General features: G+C 37.7%; 1 protein-coding gene across 1 annotated transcript in view; it reads right to left on the bottom strand.

Moving 5' to 3' along the window:
• Positions 1-23,030, bottom strand: part of KLHL10 (kelch like family member 10) — a 94,324-nt gene extending 71,294 nt beyond the window's left edge. The window contains exon 1 of the mRNA XM_053717828.1: positions 22,885-23,030. Coding sequence (XP_053573803.1) covers positions 22,885-23,030 — 146 coding nt within the window. The remainder of the gene's footprint in view (positions 1-22,884) is intronic.
• Between the last annotated feature and the right edge of the window lie 518 nt (positions 23,031-23,548).

The raw sequence follows: 23,548 nt of genomic DNA, 5'->3' as shown, positions 1-23,548 counted from the left end.
AGATGAATTCGTGCAAAAGGAACTATGTCCATTGTTGCAACCATCAATCCTATTACTTCCATACACTGTGCTATGGAAGGACGAGGAACAGAATGAAGTACTTGACAAGAGCTTAGAAGTTTTGATTTTCTGACCTCTGTCAGAAAAATCCTCATTTCTAAGGAATCTATTATTGTTCCCAAGAAGGGAACTCTTGTTGACGGGGACAGAGAACTTTTTTCTTTGTTCACCTTCCATCCGTGAGATCTGAGAAAGGCTAGGACGATGTCCGTATGAGCCTTGCTTTTGACAGGGACGACGCTTGAATCAGGATGTCGTCCAAGTAAGGTACTACTGCAATGCCCCTTGGTCTTAGAACCGCTAGAAGGGACCCTAGTACCTTTGTGAAAATCCTTGGAGCAGTGGCTAATCCGAATGGAAGTGCCACAAACTGGTAATGCTTGTCCAGAAAAGCGAACCTTAGGAACTGATGATGTTCCTTGTGGATAGGAATATGTAGGTACGCATCCTTTAAATCCACGGTAGTCATAAATTGATTTTCCTGGATAGTAGGTAGGATCTTTCGAATAGTTTCCATTTTGAACGATGGTACCCTGAGAAATTTGTTTAGGATCTTTAGATCCAAAATTGGTCTGAATGTTCCCTCTTTTTTGGGAACTATGAACAGATTGGAATAAAATCCCATTCCTTGTTCTCTTATTGGAACTGGATGTATCACTCCCATCTTTAACAGGTCTTCTACACAATGTAAGAATGCCTGTCTCTTTATTTGGTTTGAAGATAATTGAGACCTGTGGAACCTCCCCCTTGGGGGTAGTTCCTTGAATTCCAGGAGATAAACTTGAGAAACTATTTCTAGCACCCAAGGATCCTGAACATCTCTTGCCCGAGCCTGAGCAAAGAGAGAAAGTCTGCCCCCCACTAGATCCGGTCCCGGATCGGGGGCTATCCCTTCATGCTGTTTTGGTAGCAGTGGTAGGCTTCTTGGCCTGCTTACCCTTGTTCCAGCATTGCATTGGTTTCCAGGCTGGTTTGGGTTGTGAAGTATTACCCTCTTGCTTAGAGGATACAGAATTAGAGGCTGGTCCGTTTCTGCGAAATGGACGAAAATTAGGCTTATTTTTAGCCTTAAAAGACCTATCCTGTGGGAGGGCGTGGCCCTTACCCCCAGTGATGTCTGAAATAATCTCTTTCAAATCAGGTCCAAATAATGTTTTACCTTTGAAAGGAATGTTAAGCAATTTTGTCTTGGAAGACACATCCGCTGACCAAGACTGCGCGCCACGATAGCAAACCCTGAATTTTTCGCCGCTAATCTAGCTAATTGCAAAGCGGCATCTAAAACAAAAGAGTTAGCCAATTTAAGTGCTTGAACTCTGTCCATAACCTCCTCATACGAAGATTCTTTACTGAGCGACTTTTCTAGTTCCTCGAACCAGAAACACGCTGCCGTAGTGACAGGAACAATACATGAAATTGGTTGTAGAAGTTAACCTTGCTGTACAAAAATCTTTTTAAGCAAACCCTCTAATTTTTTATCCATAGGATCTTTGAAAGCACAACTATCTTCGATAGGAATAGTAGTGCGTTTGTTTAGAGTAGAAACCGCCCCCTCGACCTTGGGGACTGTCTGCCATAAGTCCTTTCTGGGGTCGACTATAGGAAATAATTTCTTAAATATAGGGGGGGGAACAAAAGGTATGCCGGGCCTTTCCCACTCTTTATTTACTATGTCCGCCACCCGCTTGGGTATAGGAAAAGCGTCGGGGGGCACCGGAACCTCTAGGAACTTGTCCATCTTACATAATTTCTCTGGAATGACCAAATTGTCACAATCATCCAGAGTAGATAACACCTCCTTAAGCAGTGCGCGGAGATGTTCTAATTTAAATTTAAATGTCACAACATCAGGTTCAGCTTGATGAGAAATTTTTCCTGAATCTGAGATTTCTCCATCAGACAAAACCTCCCTCATGGCCCCTTGAGATTGGTGTGAGGGTATGTCAGAACAGTTATCATCAGCGTCCTCTTGCTCTTCAGTGTTTAAAACAGAGCAATCGCGCTTTCTCTGATAAGTAGGCATTTTGGATAAAAGATTTGCTATGGAATTATCCATTACAGCCGTTAATTGTTGCATGGTAATAAGTATTGGCGCACTAGATGTACTAGGGGCCTCCTGTGTGGGCATAACTGGTGTAGACACAGTAGGGGATGATGTAGTATCATGTTTACTCCCCTCATTTGAGGAATCATCTTGGGCAATATCATTATCTGTGGCATTACTGTCCTTACTTTGTTTGGACACTATGGCACAATTATCACATAAATTTAAATGGGGAGGCACATTGGCTTTCATACATATAGAACATAGCTTATCTGATGGTACAGACATGTTAAACAGGCTTAAACTTGTCAACAAAGCACAAAAAACGTTTTAAAATAAAACCGTTACTGTCACTTTAAATTTCAAACTGAAAACACTTTATTACTGAATATGTGAAAAAGTATGAAGGAATTGTTCAAAATTCACCAAAATTTCACCACAGTGTCTTAAAGCATTAAAACTATTGCACACCAAATTTCAGAGCTTTAACCCTTAAATTAACGGAACCAGAGCCATTTTCAAATTTAACCCCTATACAGTCCCAGCTATATGCTTTGCTGAGACCCAACCAAGCCCAGAGGGGAATACGATACCAAATGACGCCTTCTAGAAGCTTTTTTAGTGATTCTTAGATCCTCACACATGCATCTGCATGCCTTGCTCTCCAAAAACAACTGCGCAGTAATGGCGCGAAAATGAGGCTGAGTCTATAACTAGAAAGGCCCCCAGACTAAAAAAGGTGTCCAACACAGTGCCTGACGTTTTTTAAACGTTCCCCAAGATTATAATGCCAATTATAAGCTACAATCTGCATAATATGCCCCAATAAAGTAATCGTTTTAGCCCATAAAAATGTCTACCAGTTTTTAAGCCCTTTTTTAAGCCCTTTATTCTTTTATATTTGACTAAGAAAATGGCTTACCGGTCCCCATGAGGGGAAATGACAGCCTTCCAGCATTACATGGTCTTGTTAGAAATATGGCTAGTCATACCTTAAGCAGAAAGGTCTGCTAACTGTTTCCCCCAACTGAAGTTACTTCATCTCAACAGTCCTGTGTGGAAACAGCAACCGATTTTAGTTACTGTCTGCTAAAATCATCTTCCTCTTACAAACAGAAATCTTCATCCGTTTCTGTTTCAGAGTAAATAGTACATACCAGCACTATTTTAAAATAACAAACACTTGATAGAAGAATAAAAACTACATTTAAACACCAAAAAACTCTTAACCATCTCCGTGGAGATGTTGCCTGTGCAACGGCAAAGAGAATGACTGGGGTGGGCGGAGCCTAGGAGGGATCATGTGACCAGCTTTGCTGGGACTCTTTGCCATTTCCTGTTGGGGAAGAGAATATCCCACAAGTAAGGATGACGCCGTGGACCGGACACACCTATGTTGGAGAAATTTGTATTTATTTTAGCTAGGTAGTTAGTAAATAGTTATTAACTATTTAGTAACTATTCTACCTAGTTAAAATAAATACAAACTTGCCTGTAAAATAAAAATAAACCCTAAGCTAGCTACAATGTAACTATTAGTTATACTGTAGCTATCTTAGGCCTAGATTTGGAGTTCGGCGGTAGCCGTCAAAACCAGCGTTAGAGGCTCCTAACGCTGGTTTTGGCCGCCCGCTGGTATTTGGAGTCAGTGATTAAAGGGTCTAACGCTCACTTTTCAGCCGCGACTTTTCCATACCGCAGATCCCCCTACGCCAATTGCGTATCCTATCTTTTCAATGGGATCTTCCTAACGCCGGTATTTAGAGTCGTTTCTGAAGTGAGCGTTAGAGCTCTAACGACAAGATTCCAGCCGCCTGAAAATAGCAGGAGTTAAGAGCTTTCTGGCTAACGCCGGTTCATAAAGCTCTTAACTACTGTACCCTAAAGTACACTAACACCCATAAACTACCTATGTACCCCTAAACCGAGGTCCCCCCACACCGCCGCCACTCGATTAAAATTTTTAACCCCTAATCTGCCGACCGCCACCTACGTTATACTTATGTACCCCTAATCTGCTGCCCCTAACCCCGCCGACCCCTGTATTACATTTATTAACCCCTAACTTGCCCCCCACAACGTCGCCGCCAGCTACTTAAAATAATTAACCCCTAATCTTCCGACCGCAAATCGCCGCCACCTACGTTATCCCTATGTACCCCTAATCTGCTGCCCTAACATCGCCGACCCCTATATTATATTTATTAACCCCTAATCTGCCCCCCTCAACGTCGCCGACACCTGCCTACACTTATTAACCCCTAATCTGCCGAGCGGACCTGAGCGCTACTATAATAAATGTATTAACCCCTAATCCGCCTCACTAACCCTATCATAAATAGTATTAACCCCTAATCTGCCCTCCCTAACATCGCCGACACCTAACTTCAATTATTAACCCCTAATCTGCCGACCGGAGCTCACCGCTATTCTAATAAATGTATTAACCCCTAAAGCTAAGTCTAACCCTAATACTAACACCCCCCTAAGTTAAATATAATTTTTATCTAACGAAATAAATTAACTCTTATTAAATAAATTATTCCTATTTAAAGCTAAATACTTACCTGTAAAATAAATCATAATATAGCTACAATATAAATTATAATTATATTATAGCTATTTTAGGATTAATATTTATTTTACAGGCAACTTTGTTATTATTTTAACCAGGTAAAATAGCTATTAAATAGTTAAGAACTATTTAATAGTTACATAGTTAAAATAATAACAAATTTACCTGTAAAATAAATCCTAACCTAAGTTATAATTAAACCTAACACTACCCTATCAATAAAATAATTAAATAAACTACCTACAATTACCTACAATTAACCTAACACTACACTATCAATAAATTAATTAAACACAATTCCTACAAATAAATACAATTAAATAAACTAGCTAAAGTACAAAAAATAAAAAAGAACTAAGTTACAGAAAATAAAAAAATATTTACAAACATAAGAAAAATATTACAACAATTTTAAACTAATTACACCTACTCTAAGCCCCCTAATAAAATAACAAAGCCCCCCAAAATAAAAAATTCCCTACCCTATTCTAAATTAAAAAAGTTACAAGCTCTTTTACCTTACCAGCCCTGAACAGGGCCCTTTGCGGGGCATGCCCCAAGAATTTCAGCTCTTTTGCCTGTAAAAAAAAACATACAATACCCCCCCCCCAACATTACAACCCACCACCCACATACCCCTAATCTAATCCAAACCCCCCTTAAATAAACCTAACACTAAGCCCCTGAAGATCTTCCTACCTTGTCTTCACCATCCAGGTATCACCGATCCGTCCTGGCTCCAAGATCTTCATCCAACCCAAGCGGGGGTTGGCGATCCATAATCCGGTCCAGAAGAGGCTCCAAAGTCTTCCTCCTATCCGGCAAGAAGAGGACATCCGGACCGGCAAACATCTTCTCCAAGCGGCATCTTCGATCTTCTTCCATCCGGAGCGAAGCGGCAGGATCCTGAAGACCTCCAGCGCGGAACATCCATCCGGACCGACGACTGAACGACGAATGACTGTTCCTTTAAGGGACGTCATCCAAGATGGCGTCCCTCGAATTCCGATTGGCTGATAGGATTCTATTAGCCAATCGGAATTAAGGTAGGAATTTTCTGATTGGCTGATGGAATCAGCCAATCAGAATCTAGTTCAATCCGATTGGCCGATCCAATCAGCCAATCAGATTGAGCTCGCATTCTATTGGCTGATCGGAACAGCCAATAGAATGAGAGCTCAATCTGATTGGCTGATTGGATCAGCCAATCGGATTGAACTTGATTCTGATTGGCTGATTCCATCAGCCAATCAGAAAATTCCTACCTTAATTCCGATTGGCTGATAGAATCCTATCAGCCAATCGGAATTCGAGGGACGCCATCTTGGATGACGTCCCTTAAAGGAACGGTCATTCGTCGTTCAGTCGTCGGTCCGGATGGATGTTCCGCGCTGGAGGTCTTCAGGATCCTGCCGCTTCGCTCCGGATGGAAGAAGATCGAAGATGCCGCTTGGAGAAGATGTTTGCCGGTCCAGATGTCCTCTTCTTGCCGGATAGGAGGAAGACTTTGGAGCCTCTTCTGGACCGGATTATGGATCGCCAACCCCCGCTTGGGTTGGATGAAGATCTTGGAGCCAGGACGGATCGGTGATACCTGGATGGTGAAGACAAGGTAGGAAGATCTTCAGGGGCTTAGTGTTAGGTTTATTTAAGGGGGGTTTGGTTAGATTAGGGGTATGTGGGTGGTGGGTTGTAATGTTGGGGGGGGGGTATTGTATGTTTTTTTTTACAGGCAAAAGAGCTGAAATTCTTGGGGCATGCCCCGCAAAGGGCCCTGTTCAGGGCTGGTAAGGTAAAAGAGCTTGTAACTTTTTTAATTTAGAATAGGGTAGGGAATTTTTTATTTTGGGGGGCTTTGTTATTTTATTAGGGGGCTTAGAGTAGGTGTAATTAGTTTAAAATTGTTGTAATATTTTTCTTATGTTTGTAAATATTTTTTTATTTTCTGTAACTTAGTTCTTTTTTATTTTTTGTACTTTAGCTAGTTTATTTAATTGTATTTATTTGTAGGAATTGTGTTTAATTAATTAATTTATTGATAGTGTAGTGTTAGGTTAATTGTAGGTAATTGTAGGTAGTTTATTTAATTATTTTATTGATAGGGTAGTGTTAGGTTTAATTATAACTTAGGTTAGGATTTATTTTACAGGTAAATTTGTTATTATTTTAACTATGTAACTATTAAATAGTTCTTAACTATTTAATAGCTATTTTACCTGGTTAAAATAATAACAAAGTTGCCTGTAAAATAAATATTAATCCTAAAATAGCTATAATATAATTATAATTTATATTGTAGCTATATTATGATTTATTTTACAGGTAAGTATTTAGCTTTAAATAGGAATAATTTATTTAATAAGAGTTAATTTATTTCGTTAGATAAAAATTATATTTAACTTAGGGGGGTGTTAGTATTAGGGTTAGACTTAGCTTTAGGGGTTAATACATTTATTAGAATAGCGGTGAGCTCCGGTCGGCAGATTAGGGGTTAATAATTGAAGTTAGGTGTCGGCGATGTTAGGGAGGGCAGATTAGGGGTTAATACTATTTATGATAGGGTTAGTGAGGCGGATTAGGGGTTAATAACTTTATTATAGTAGCGCTCAGGTCCGCTCGGCAGATTAGGGGTTAATAAGTGTAGGCAGGTGTCGGCGACGTTGTGGGGGGCAGGTTAGGGGTTAATAAATATAATATAGGGGTCGGCGGTGTTAGGGGTAGCAGATTAGGGGTACATAGGGATAACGTAGGTGGCGGCGGTTTACGGAGCGGCAGATTAGGGGTTTAAAAAAATAAGCAGGGGTCAGCGATAGCGGGGGCGGCAGATTAGGGGTTAATAAGTGTAAGGCTAGGGGTGTTTAGACTCGGGGTTTATGTTAGGGTGTTAGGTGCAGACGTAGGAAGTGTTTCCCCATAGGAAACAATGGGGCTGCGTTAGGAGCTGAACGCTGCTTTTTTGCAGGTGTTAGGTTTTTTTTCAGCTCAAACAGCCCCATTGTTTCCTATGGTGGAATCGTGCACGAGCACGTTTTTGAGGCCGGCCGCGTCCGTAAGCAACTCTGGTATCGAGAGTTGCATTTGCGGTAAAAATGCTCTACGCTCCTTTTTTGGAGCCTAACGCAGCATTTGTTTGAACTCTCGATACCAGAGTTAATTTTATGGTGCGGCCAGAAAAAAGCCCGCGGAGCGTTAACAGCCCTTTTACCGCCGAACTCCAAATCTAGGCCTTAGGGTTTATTTTACAGGTAAGTATTTAGTTTTAAATAGGAATAATTTAGTTAATGATAGTAAATTTATTTAGATTTCTTTTAATTATATTTAAATTAGGGGGTGTTAGGTTTAGGGTTAGACTTAGGTTTAGGGGTTAAAAACTTTAATACAGTGGCGGCGACATTGGGGGCGGCAGATTAGGGGTTAATAAATTTAGGTAGGGGGCGGCGACATAGGGGGCGGCAGATTAGGGGTTAATAAATATAATGTAGGTGTCGGCGATCTTGGGGGCAGCAGATTAGGGGTTCATAAGTATAATGTAGGTGGCGGCGGTGTCTGGAGTGGCAGATTAGGGGTTAATAATATAATGTAGGTTGCAGTGATGTCAGGGGCGGCAGATTAGGGGTTAATAAGTGTAAGATTATGGGTGTTTATACTCGGGGTTCATGTTAGGGTGTTAGGTGTAGACATAAAATGTATTTCCCCATCGGAATCAATGGGGCTGCGTTAAGGAGCTTTATGCTGCTTTTTGGCAGGTGTTAGATTTTTTTGAGCCGGCTCTCCCCGTTGATTCCTATGGGGAAATGGTGCACAAGCACGTTACACCAGCTCACCGCTAACGTAAGCAGCGCTGGTATTGGAGTGCGGTAAGGAGCAGAATTTTGCTCAACGCTCACTTCTTGTCTGGTTTGTAAAAACCCATAATACCAGCGCTGTCTGTAAGTGAGCGGTGAGCATAAACTGCTTGTTAGCACCGCATAGCCTCTAACGCAAAACTCGTAATCTAGGTGTTATTTTTTTGGATGTGGATTTAATTTTTTCAGCGGAAAATGGCTGTTTTTATTTTATCCTTCCCTCTCTAGTAACTCTTCTGTGGAGTTCCACATCTTGGGTGTTACTATCCCATACGTCACTAGCTTGTGGACTCTTGCCATTTACATGAAAGAAAACATAATTTATGTAAGAACTTCAATATATTTAAGGGGAAAGTAGGATTTAAGGGCTTGGTGACCCTAATGTTGAATTACACATTATATGAAATAGAAATTTGGTTTTAAAATTCTAACACTTTATTTAACATTTATGCTCAAGTAGACAATACAATACATATACTTCTGGTGGAGACTATCATGTGTGGGCATATCACTTCCACTACAAATTTTTATTTCATTTAGTTCTTCCACCAAATAATTAAAAACAAAACACACAGTTTAAAAAGGGGCCATAGGGCTAGTTATATATACACAGTGAGTCTATATCTGTATATAGTAATTTATTATCCACTCTTGATTCCGTATTTAATGGATAGTTATTATGATGAACCTATACTTTTATCATATATAGTTGTCATGTACCAGTGTCTAAGTAATGCTATATATCAGTGTATCGGGTGAAATGGAGTGATTATTAGCATAAATAGTCACTAGATATTCAGCAGTGTAATGTTTCAGATAACACGGTATCTCATTTCTTTAGTGATCTCCATCTATTGATAAGGAGACCATCAATCTGTGTGTGGTACACATGCTGCTTTATAGTTGGAGTGTGAACAATAATCACCTTTGGTTACGTTGTAGATATAAAAGTCTATACGGTCTATAAAAGCTTAGCTTGTTCAGTGAGTAACACTATATCTTCATTTGCTGAAGTGTACAGTAAATCTATTTCCAAACCTAACTGGTTCTAGTATTAGCTATGTTAAATGTTCAGCTTTTATTCCTTTACTTCCACATTTATCAGTGTGTCCTTAACTGAGATTTACTTAGTAACTTGATTTATATCCCCAATTTTCTCTAGTGTGATTTATCGTTGTTCAACTCTCAAATGATATCTCTTTTCAGAGTTTCTATCAGTTGTTTACTTAACTATATTATTATGCTATTCCATATCTTGTATCAAATACTCATTCATTCACTCTAATACAATGTTGCAGCTCGTGGTTTACACACTAGCCCCGCCCACTGACGCATTTTGTCACTAACGTGACTTCGTCAGGGCTTATGGGGCGGCTCAGCCCAACTCAATTCTTTTATTGGTATTGGTTGCCATAGTAACCTGCTTTTTGTGACGGAAGTGTTACCCGTCTGGCGTTTCAATTAATAACGGATTCCCAATGTTAGGTAAATGATGTCCACATATCTTTCTCAAGATTGTTAAATATGTGAATCATTAGAGAATATATCAAATTGTCTGCTTGAATTTTCTCTCGAGCGATATTACATTAATGTCGAGAATGTCTCAACGATCTGTTCTCCTTTTATGTACTTCTCTTCAGAATTGTTTCATTAGACTTAACTAGTATTATTTTTATACTAGTCTCTCATGGGTTTTTTGTTAGACTAGATTTATCTATATTCATATGTCATATTTGTATTTTGTGTACATGTTGTGATACCATTAGGGATCAGTTCTTATGTAGGGGGGCAGTACTTTATCATAGTACACATATTGTACCCAGAATTAGCTAGAAGTATTGTTCTGATTTATTATCATGCACTGATAGTTGCATTAAGAGCATCTTAAAGTTCACATCATTGTCAGTGTTACTTATGTATTTAATAATAGCAATGAATTACTCCATCTGTCATTCTTTTTATATATAGAGATATCTTGATACATTTCTGTAATCTCCGGTCAAGAATACCATATATCATTCAAAGCGCAGACCCTTGTCTGTTACATGATTCATTTGTGTACTTAATTTTGTCCCATAATTGTATTATATGTTACTGTCTCAAAATCCCAAATGTTTCTATCCCTTTTTAAACTGTCCACAAGCCTCCAATACAGGGAGTGCAGAATTATTAGGCAAATGAGTATTTTGACCACATCATCCTCTTTATGCATGTTGTCTTACTCCAAGCTGTATAGGCTCGAAAGCCTACTACCAATTAAGCATATTAGGTGATGTGCATCTCTGTAATGAGAAGGGGTGTGGTCTAATGACATCAACACCCTATATCAGGTGTGCATAATTATTAGGCAACTTCCTTTCCTTTGGCAAAATGGGTCAAAAGAAGGACTTGACAGGCTCAGAAAAGTCAAAAATAGTGAGATATCTTGCAGAGGGATGCAGCACTCTTAAAATTGCAAAGCTTCTGAAGCGTGATCATCGAACAATCAAGCGTTTCATTCAAAATAGTCAACAGGGTCGCAAGAAGCGTGTGGAAAAACCAAGGCGCAAAATAACTGCCCATGAACTGAGAAAAGTCAAGCGTGCAGCTGCCAAGATGCCACTTGCCACCAGTTTGGCCATATTTCAGAGCTGCAACATCACTGGAGTGCCCAAAAGCACAAGGTGTGCAATACTCAGAGACATGGCCAAGGTAAGAAAGGCTGAAAGACGACCACCACTGAACAAGACACACAAGCTGAAACGTCAAGACTGGGCCAAGAAATATCTCAAGACTGATTTTTCTAAGGTTTTATGGACTGATGAAATGAGAGTGAGTCTTGATGGGCCAGATGGATGGGCCCGTGGCTGGATTGGTAAAGGGCAGAGAGCTCCAGTCCGACTCAGACGCCAGCAAGGTGCAGGTGGAGTACTGGTTTGGGCTGGTATCATCAAAGATGAGCTTGTGGGGCCTTTTCGGGTTGAGGATGGAGTCAAGCTCAACTCCCAGTCCTACTGCCAGTTTCTGGAAGACACTTCTTCAAGCAGTGGTACAGGAAGAAGTCTGCATCCTTCAAGAAAAACATGATTTTCATGCAGGACAATGCTCCATCACACGCGTCCAAGTACTCCACAGCGTGGCTGGCAAGAAAGGGTATAAAAGAAGAAAATCTAATGACATGGCCTCCTTGTTCACCTGATCTGAACCCCATTGAGAACCTGTGGTCCATCATCAAATGTGAGATTTACAAGGAGGGAAAACAGTACACCTCTCTGAACAGTCTCTGGGAGGCTGTGGTTGCTGCTGCACGCAATGTTGATGGCAGGCTTTTGAGTGTCCTTGCAAAGAAAGGTGGCTATATTGGTCACTGATTTGTTTTTGTTTTGTTTTTGAATGTCAGAAATGTATATTTGTGAATGTTGAGATGTTATATTGGTTTCACTGGTAAAAATAAATAATTGAAATGGGTATATATTTGTTTTTTGTTAAGTTGCCTAATAATTATGCACAGTAATAGTCACCTGCACACACAGATATCCCCCTAAAATAGCTAAAACTAAAAACAAACTAAAAACTACTTCCAAAAATATTCAGCTTTGATATTAATGAGTTTTTTGGGTTCATTGAGAACATGGTTGTTGTTCAATAATAAAATTAATCCTCAAAAATACAACTTGCCTAATAATTCTGCACTCCCTGTATAGAAGAGGCATTTAGAAGTATAGCGAAAATTATGAAAAAACAAGTAAAATCTTTTTGGGAAATTTTCAGCTTAGAGAATTATGTCAAAAATAAACTCATACCAAGTGGTTTACGTATACAGTTAGCCCCTTCTTTTCATATCAATAACGAAATCTTTATACAGAAATGGCAAGAGATATTAAAGGGACACTGAACCCAAATTTTTTCTTTAGTGATTCAGATAGAGCATGCAATTAAAAGCAACTTTCTAATTTATTCCTATTATCAATTTTTCTTTATTCTCTTGCTATCTTTATTTTAAAAAGAAGGCATCTAAGCTTTTTTATTAGTTCAGAACTCTGGACAGCACTTTTTTATTGGTGGATGAATGTATCCACCAATCAGCAAGACGAACCCAGGTTGTTCACCAAAAATGGGCCGGCATCTAAACTTACATTTTTGCATTTCAAATAAAGATACTAAGAGAATGAAGAAAATTTGATAATAGGAGTAAATTAGAAAGTTGCTTAAAATGTCATGCTCTATCTGAATCACAAAAGAAAAAATTTGTGTTCAGTGTCCCTTTAACAAGGTGTTCTTTGGATCTGATGCAATTAACACTAGATTTTTAAAAAATACAATACGAACAGCTAACAAAATTGGTGGAAGACGCTATGGTACAAACAAACAAATTTATTTCACATAAAGAATTTGACACACTAGACCAGAAATTAAAATATCACATTGATAAACTAAAAGAAGAATTGAGTGATACTAAGAATAGAAAGTTACAGAGAGACTTGGTCAGACCACCAAAAAGGAAGCATATACAAAAAAAACTATATGAGGAGAAATCCAAGATTTGTACAAGATAAAAATTAGAAAAAAGAAAGAACTAATACCTCAGATAAGTCTTCTACAGATACAGATACATCTGAAGAACACACAGTGTGCGGTGAAAAATAAAAGTACATTCATGCCAAATATATCCACATACCCTGCTATAGATAAATTTGTATCTCTAGTAACTACAGAGTTAGATAATATCAATTCTGTAAGTAAGACCAAGAAAAATCTAACATTTATGGAAAGGACTGCCTTAAATGAATTAAGAAATAATAAAAACATTACGATCAAGAATGCGGATAAGGGTGGGAACACAATCATAATGAATAATGAGGAATATGTGACCATGTGTTTGAACATTTTAAATGATACAAACAACTATAGTATCATCCCATATGATCCAACTGAAAGATTCACTAAAAAACTGATTTCCCTTCTAGATGAAGGTTTCAATGAAGGATTAATTACTAAAAATTAATATCACTTTATGTGCAATAAAGTTGCAAGAGTTGCAACATTTTACAGTCTACTGAAAATACATAAAGACAAACTAAATCCACCAGGGAGGCCGATTGTCTCAGGAAATGGTTGTCTCACTGAGAAAGTGAGTATTTTTATTGATAAAAAATTAAGACACTTTGTCCACACATTAACATCTTTTGTACAGGACACTAAAGGGACAGTCAAGTCCAAAAAAAACTTTAATTTTTCAAATAGGGCATGTAATTTTAAACAACTTTGCAATTTACTTTTATCAACAATTTTGCTTTGTTCTCTTGGTATTCTAGTTGAAAGCAAACCTAGGAAGGCACATATGATAATTTCTAAGCCCTTGAAGGCCGCCTCTATTTTATTTACTTTTCACAGCAGGGATGAGCAAGCTCATGTAGGCCATATAGATAGCATTGTGATCACCCTCGTGGCTAGTGGCAGACACTGCACTAATTGGCTAAAATGCAAGTTAATAGATAATAACTAAAAGTCATGTGATTAGGGGCGGTCAGAAGATGCTTAGATACAAGTTAGTCACAGAAGTAAAAAGTGTATTATTATAACAGTGTTGGTTTTGCAAAACTGGGGAATGGGTAATAAAGGGATTATCTATCCTTTTTAAACAACAAAAATTCTGGTGTTGACTGTCCCTTAAGGATGTACTTAAAAGTCTTGAGAATCTGACAGTAGAGAAAGAGACTCTCCTAGCCAGCATTGACGTGGAAAGCCTGTATTCAAATATACAACATGAACTTGGAACGAAAGCTATTCAATACTTCCTAAAAACTGTAAATCCAAGAGGAAGTGCGCAAGATGATTTTATAGTAGAGCTTTTGGAATTCCCTATAAAACATAACTATTTTCTCTTTAATAACAAAATGTATTTACAGAAAAGGAGCACAGCTATGGGCACATGCTGTGCACCAACATATGCTAACCCTTTTCTGGGGTGGATAGAAAATACAAGTATATTGAATGCAGAAGTAAACCCATATATGAAGTACATTGATTTCTATATTAGGTATATTGATGATGTACTAATCCTTTGGTCACGGTCTAAAAAGGACTTTGGTGAATTCATGACATTGCTGAATGAGAATAAGCATGGTATGAAAAATACACACGAAATAAAAGAAACAAGTATCTCTTTTCTTGATCTCCTAATTACAAAGAAATGGATGGCAGTTTGAATACCAAACTTTTTAGAAAAAAAGTACGGCTACAAATAGCCTTTTACAATGGAAAAGCTACCATCCAAAGAATCAAAAATTGGGAATTCCAACAGGCCAATATTTAAGAGCAGGAAGAAATTGCAGTATGGATGAGGCATTCGAGAAAGAGGCTAAAGAACTGCAAAAGAGATTCAGAGAACATGGGTATCTGAATAGATGTCTAAAAAGAGCCTATCAAAAGGCAAAAGAGATCAGTAGACCAATTTTACTGGAAGAAAAAAAGATCACTAATAAAGATACTGATACAAATAATGTGGTAAGAATCATTGGCACATTTAATGATAAACACGATCAAGTAAGACAAATTTTCCAAAAACATTGGCATGTCTTACAAAATGATCCTGACCTTAAGGATGTAATCAATATTACACCTACAATCACAAACAGAAGATCAAGAAATCTAAAAGACTTGGTGATAAACAGCCATTTCAAACCCTCTGAGTCAACAACATGGCTGAGAAGCACAAAGGGCTTCTTTAAATGTGGTAGATGTAAGGCATGCAAGAATATGAGACCAACAAAGATATTTCAAAATCCAAACACAGGAAAAACATATGAAATAAAAACCTTTATGAACTGCCGCTCTGAGAGAGTAATATATGTCGCAATGTGCAGTTGTCCCAGAATTTACGTCAGAGAAACGACAAGAGAGTTAAGAACAAGGGTCCTTGAACATATATGAGACATCAAATGGAATAGGTCCGTCCCAGTAGCCCAGCACATGAATAGCTATCATAGAGATAAGAAGTATGACATACAATTCTGTGCTATTGAACAGGTCAATCTAAGGGGACGTAAGGGTGACCTTAATAAGATACTCCTACAAAAGGAATGTCGCTGAATACATGACTTAAAATCTGCCTCGTCAAATGGACTGAATGAAGCAATATCCTATAAATGCTTCCTATAATCTCCTGACTGGGACAAAAAGACTGTTTACAGTTTAAAAAGGGATATAAACATTTGGGATTTTGAGGCAGTAACGCATAGTACAATTATGGGACAAAATTAAGTACACAAATGAATCATGTAACAGATAAGGGTTTGTGCTTTGAATGATGTATGGTATTCTTGACCCGAGTTTACTGAGATCTATCCAGATGTCTCTCTATACAAAGAGAATGACAGATGGTGTAATTCAGGGTTATTATTAAATAACAATGATGTGAATTTTAAGATGCTCTTAATGCAACCATCAGTGTATGATAATATATCAGAACAATGCTTCTAGCTAATTCTGGGTAGAATATGTGTAATTTGAGAAAGTACTGTCCCCCCACAAAAGAACTGATCCCTAACGTCATCACAACATGTACACAAAATACAAATATGACATATGAATACAGACAAATCTAGTCTAACAAAAAATTCATGAGATACTAGTATAAAAATAATACTTGTTAAGTCTAATGAAACAATTCTGAAGTCCTATAAATGCTTCCTATAATCTCCTGACTGGGACAAAAAGACTATTTATAGTTTAAAAAGGGATAGAAACATTTGGGATTTTGAGACAGTAACGTATGATACAATTATAGGACAAAATTAAGTACACAAACGAATCATGTAACAGACAAGGGTCTGCGCTTTAAATGATATATGGTATTCTTGACCGGAGAATACAGAAATGTATCCAGATGTCTCTATTTATAAAAAGAATGACAGATGGCATAATTCATGGCTATTATTAAATACATAAGTAACACTGACAATGATGTGAACTTTAAGATGCTCTTAATGCAACCATCAGTGCATGATAATAAATCAGAACAATACTTCTAGCTAATTCTGGGTACAATATGTGTACTATGATAAAGTACTGTCCCCTACATAAGAACTGATCCCTAATGGTATCACAACATGTACACAAAATACAAATATGACATATGAATATAGATAAATCTAGTCGAACAAAAAATCCATGAGAGACTAGTATAAAAATAATACTAGTTAAGTATAATAAAACAATTCTGAAGAGAAGTACATAAAAGGAGAACAGAACGTTGAGACATTCTCGACATTAATGTAATATCGCTCGAGAGAAAATTCAAGCAGACAATTTGACATATTCTCTAATGATTCACATATTTAACAATCTTGAGAAAGATATGTGGACATCATTTACTTAACATTGGGAATCCGTTATTAATTGAAACGCCAGGCGGGTAACACTTCCGTCACAAAAAGCAGGTTACTATGGCAACCAATACCAATAAAAGAATTGAGTTGGGCTGAGCCGCCAATAGAGCCCAGATGAAGTCACGTTGGTGACAAAATGCATCATTGGGCGGGGCTAGTGTGTAAACCACGAGTCTGTCTGTTTGTATGTTGAAGTGCCGTAATGCTAGATTACATTAAATAAGGATAGCGGTGTTTTGTATGCCGGTTTATTTGTGAAAATACTTGGAAGCATTGACAATAGAATACCAGTCCTGTGTTTTATACAGGCAAGGTTACTTACTAGACTAATATACAATACTGGCTTCGTAACCGCTTAATAATTAACTATCATATGTACAAGGTGGTGGAGTTGAAAGCTGCAACATTGTATTAGAGTGAATGAATGAGTATTTGATACAAGATATGGAATAGCATAATAATATAGTTAAGTAAACAACTGATAGAAACTCTGAAAAGAGATATCATTTGAGAGTTGAACAACGATAAATCACACTAGAGAAAATTGGGGATATAAATCAAGTTACTAAGTAAATCTCAGTTAAGGACACACCACTGATAAATGTGGAAGTAAAGGAATAAAAGCTGAACATTTAACATAGCTAATAATAGAACCAGTTAGGTTTGGAAATAGATTTACTGTACACTTCAGCAAATTAAGATATAGTGTTACTCACTGAACAAGCTAAGCTTTTATAGACCGTATAGACTTTTATCTCTACAACGTAACCAAAGGTGATTATTGTTCACACTCCAACTGTAAAGCAGCATGTGTACCACACACAGATTGATGGTCTCCTTATCAATAGATGGAGATCACTAAAGAAATGAGATACCGTGTTATCTGAAACATTACACTGCTGAATATCTAGTGACTATTTATGCTAATAATCACTCCATTTCACCCGATACACTGATATATAGCATTACTTAGAAGCACTGGTACATGACAACTATATATGATAAAAGTATAGGTTCATCATAATAACTATCCGTTAAATACGGAATCAAGAGTGGATAATACATTACCATACTATATACAGATATAAACTCAATGTGTATATATAACTAGCCCTATGGCCCCTTTTTAAACTGTGTGTTTTGTTTTTAATTATTTGGTGGAAGAACTAAATTAAATAAAAATTTGTAGTGGAAGTGATATGCCCACACATGATAGTCTCCACCAGAAGTATATGTGTTGTCTTGTCTACTTGAGCATAAATGTTAAATAAAGTGTTAGAATTTTAAAACCAAATTTCTATTATGTAAGGACTTACCTGATAAATTAATTTCTTTCATATTAACAAGAGTCCATGAGACCCACTCTTTTTATGGTGGTTATGTTGTTTTGTATAAAGCACAATTATATTTCCAGTTCCTTTTTTTGATGCTTTCTATTCCTTTTTCTATAACTCCACTACTTGGCTATTTGTTAAACTAAATTGTGGGTGTGATGAGAGATGTATTTATAGGCATTTTGAGGTTTGGTCAACTTTGCCCCTCCTGGTAGGAATGTATATCCCATACGTCACTAGCTCATGGACTCTCGCCAATATGAAATAAATTAATTTATCAGGTAAGTTCTCACATAAATTATGTTTTTAAGTAGGGTATAACAGAAGGCTATCTGGGTGGGTTAAGTACTGATCAGGATAGACCAAACAGTCACCCCAGGATATTTAAGTCTTCTTCTTTCTCTCTTCCTCTTTTATCCCGGAGGAGTGAATATGAATATCCCAATTAAAAGGGGAAAAGGAGAAAATAAAGATGAAGCTTCACAGGATCTTTAGGTTAGCTTGCTGAAATGAAGGGAAAAGCCTCAGACTGAGGCTAAGGCAGTATTAATTTATCTTCCTTTATAGTAAGGGATTGAGAAAATGGTGGTGATCCCGGGGGGCCATTTTATTGAGGAGTATAGTTACGACCCTTAAAGGGCAGCAAATACAGTAGACAAGTCCCTCCAGCTGTATAAACAAGCCCTTCCAGCTGTATAAACAATAATAACAAGGCAAAGCAAGTTAAAAAGGAAGATATATTTGCGGCTTGAAATATAGAAGACACTCTAGCTATGTGCTGGGTTTCCGTTGTGCCTTCAACGAATACAATCAGCTGTGAGCAAGGCGGCCATGGAAATTGCAGGATATGTTGCAGGGTAGATGACCAGTACCTCTTGTATCCGAGAGGAAGGAGTGCAGTGCCCAGGAACCACAAGCACAAACAATTCTGACCTACGAGTGGCGTCCTCAGGATTTCAACCCTGCTTGCGTCACCAGGGACCTGTATCAAACAGACAATTTGCAATGCGTGGTGTCCAGCTGTAGTGTTGTCAGCGGAAGCCGACCTACGCTTCGTCAAGAGAACACTCTGCACAGATGTTGCGGATCCTGCCGCCGGCAAAAACTGTCAATGGAGATGTCCACCGCTGGGGCCCACGAGAGGTCCGGCACCCAAGCAGCCCCAAAACAAATCCGGAGCCAAGGGCTGTAGCGGTGTGGAGCACAATTTTTCAAATCTACAGGTCTATGCTAGCACATTCATGATGCAGACACACAGCATGCACTTAGCTCCACCCACAACAGAAGTCTCCACTCTACACAGCCAGGATTGTTTTTTATCTACCCAGAAAGACATTTTAAAGAAAAAGAAGAAGCAGCTACATCAGCAGTGAAAAACTGTTGGTCTAAAAAAAATATCCTGCTTGCTGAAAAACCCTCCTATGGAAGGACTCTCACTATCTAAAATGACCTTTAAAAGAAGAGCTATCTTCCAAAGAATAGTAGTATGTTGAGCCAAAAAGAAATGGCCTGATCAACTTTGGGAACAGTTTCCCAAAGCTCAATGTTAGAAGGATACAATTTATTAACCCTTACAGAAAGATTAAAAGGAATATCTCAGAGACTGCATCGGGGATAGGAAACACCTCAGGAGATTTAACCATAGGTTTAAGAATAGTATGACGATTAACAGATTAATCCCCATTTTACTTTAGGATAATCTCCTATAAAAACATAACAAATATGTTCAACTTAAACAACAGGTGTAGACAATTGGGAAGCAGATTATCTCAAGCAATACTCTGGAAACAGGCTTCTGACGAAGCCATTGAGTGACTGCACTCTCTTTTTTAGAGACTCATCACTAGATCCAGGTACGGATGCCTGTGTGATCACGCAACTATATTGGCTGACAGGCTGACATACAGGATACTTCAACACTATTCACCCAGTGGTGTTAAGGTACTTTATATCACCATTTGATCGCATTTGGAATAACACTCCCATCACTTAAAGGACACCTTCCTATGTATGTGCACAACCATTGGAAAATCAATTTATTCTTATCACTGACTCTGTTCCTTATATTTTTGGAAACTAAAATAGACAAATAGCACTATTGCACTTTTGCTGGCTTACATTTCATCTCTCCCCATTGTTTTTATATATTTTTTATATATATTTTTTCATATTTTTTAGATATCTTATACCACTTGGTCCATCAGAGACTATTGCAATAGTTTCATTTTCTGTGTAGAGGATTTGGATCCTTATCATTGTTTTATTGTAATATTTTATTGTGATACAGTATTGTTAAGAATAAACTCATTCTCTTTTCCACACTCAATTGTTTTATATATCTTATATATATCTTGGCATACTATAATTGTTTAATCTATCTTCTCTTAGCAATGCTCCCCTTCTTTGCTATATGTTTTTCAATTAACCCTTAGGGAGATTAGTTTTCTTTTTGGGAGTCCTAGCAATATTAGGGATATAGTGCGAGGCACTATTCATGTTTCCTTTTTTCCCCAGAATGTAAAATATGAGTAACGCGTTTTGGGTTTCACGCTTTAGGTCTAACGAGGTGTCGGGTTAACGCACATGAAGAATTTGTTATCTTAAGGCATCATGGAAATATTAAATATTAAAAAAAATATTAATAATTATTATAGATACTGTAAAATTATGTTGGTGGGGGGCTAGCGCCCCTCCAGGTGATGCCACTGGCTATAATATTATGTAGGTGTCCACCGGTACTTAGAAGCACTCACTATGGGACTAAAGGTGTTATGCATTTAAAACAAAAAGCACCTGATACTATGCTGATATGTCATTTAAAAGATAATTAAATAGAACCTATTTTTAATAAGTCCCTTAAATGCTTGTTGCTTGTGACTGCTGATGGATATTACACATAGGGGCATATTTATCAAGCTCCAAATGGAGCTAGAATCCCTGTGTTTGGCTCGCCAGAAACACCAGTTATGAAGAAGCGGTCTAAAGACCGCTGCTCCATAACCTGTCCGCCTGAGAAGGCGGAAATACATTGCGGGAAATCAACCTGATCGAATACGATCAGGTTGATTGACACCCCTTGCTAGCGAATCTGCAGGGGGCGGCGTTGCACCAGCAGTTCACAAGAGCTGCTGGTGCAATGCTGAATGCGGAGAGAGTATTGCTCTCCGTATTCAGCGATGTCTGTCGGACATGATCCGCTGATCAGATCATGTCCGACAGAGGGTTGATAAATCGGCCCCATAGGCTAGTGTGAAATAATGAGTGCTGACATTATATTTAACTGTTATAGATATACATGACATGATTTATTTGCTAAACAAGTTATTGTGGGTTTTCTAATTCTGAAAACTAGATATGCACACTTCAGACCACAAGCCTAGCCCTGCTACATATCTGTACATACCTGGCCTTAACAGGAGATTATGTGAAATAATGAGTGCTGACATTATATTTAACTGTTATAGACTTACATGACATGATTTATTTGCTAAATCTGTTTAATATAATTATCAAGTCACAAGAGTTTAAATTGTAATGAATCATATTATAATTTATATTTCTGACCACAGAAATTAAAGGGACAGTAAACACCCTCAGATTATAATATAAAATGTATAAAGGTAAACAATGCTTTGTAATGTTATTTTTTATTTTGTCCCATATTCATGTAATTTGCTTTTAACAAGTGATTGTGGGTTTTCTAATTCTGAAAACTGGATATGCACACTTCAGACCACAAGCCTAGCCCTGCTACATATCTGTACATATCTGGCCTTAACAGGAGATTATGTGAAATAATGAGTACTGACATTATATTTAACTGTTATAGACATACATAACATGATTTATTTGCTAAATCTGTTTAATATGATTATCAAGTCACAAGAGCTTAAATTGTAATGAATCAAAGGAATTTATATTTCTGACCACAGAAATTAAATGGACAGTAAACACCCTCAGATTATAATATAAAATGTATAAAGGTAAACAATGCTTTGTAATATCATTATTTATTTTGTCCCATATTCATGTAATTTGCTTTTAACAAGTGATTGTGGGGTTTCTAATTCTGAAAACTGGATATGCACACTTCAGACCACAAGCCTAGCCCTGCTACATGTCTGTACATATCTGGCCTTAACAGGAGATTATATAGCAAACTACAAATCACAGCAGGTTTTGATAATAAAATGACAGGGGCTAGCATTATCTACTACAAGTTTGGTGTGGCTCCTCCAATTATGGAAAGTGGTGGGATGAGATTGGCTATTAAAAACAATTGCAGCAAACAAGGAATTAATTTGTTTTAAAAATGTTTACAGATGGCTAATATTCTTTTATGAACCAAGACCACCGAAATTATTTGTAATTACAATCTGTTTTGCCTGTTTGTGGAAATTCAATTTTAGAACTGCAAGAAGAGTTTGAGTAACCCATATTCTATTGTTTAACATCTTGGTAATTTTTAGAAGTAACCTAGCCCGATGGAGTAAAAGACTTGTTTTGTGCATGCCGTATTTAATGGCTATTGGCCAGTTGAATAGAAATAACACCAGCTATGTAAAAACTATCTAAGTCTTGTCTTGAGCATTCTGAGAGCCTTCCTTGGCTTCTTGTGTTTGGTTTAGAAACAAATAACTCGTTCTTTTATACTGACCTAAAATAGTTGCTACATGTGCAAAGGATGTTCTTATGGGCATTAAAGTCGACACCATTGACCCTGATGATAACATCACAGAGCTTCTCCTCCATCCTCAACTCATTGAAGATACTGCAAGCCATAATACTCATTTTACCCTCCATGTTGTTCTACAGACTGTGAGTAGCTTGAGCATCTGTTCACTACAGGCTGCAAATGCTTCTTCACCCAAGAGGACTGATCCTTCAGGCTACTTAGATCAAGCATTTGTGATGTCATGTTCTATATCTGATGTCATAATGCAGTTCGTATAGCTGAACATCCCCTCTGTTCCATTGTGACCCTCCTCAGCAGACAAAGGGTTACAACAAGTCAGTTTGGATGGACATTTTTGCTTTATTCAAATTGAATTTACTGTGTTTAATATCTAACTTTAGTTGCAACATGACAATACACAGACATTCAAACACCAGTCACTTCCTGTTAATAAGACCAGCACTCTTACCAACATTCACTCACCAACTTGTTTTATTTATTTAGCTACCATATTTAATGCCTCCTATTTACTTTAGCAGTGTACCATAACCCCCCCCCCCCTCCAAACCAAACACACTCCCAAACACACTCACACACACAGAATATTGCAGAGCCTCACATTTCTACATAAACATACACAGTAAAT

The sequence above is a fragment of the Bombina bombina genome, chromosome 1 (genome assembly GCF_027579735.1).
Source record: "Bombina bombina isolate aBomBom1 chromosome 1, aBomBom1.pri, whole genome shotgun sequence".
NCBI lineage: Eukaryota > Metazoa > Chordata > Amphibia > Anura > Bombinatoridae > Bombina > Bombina bombina.
Note: the sequence above shows the minus strand (reverse complement) of the source record. Positions and strands in the feature narration are given on the sequence as shown.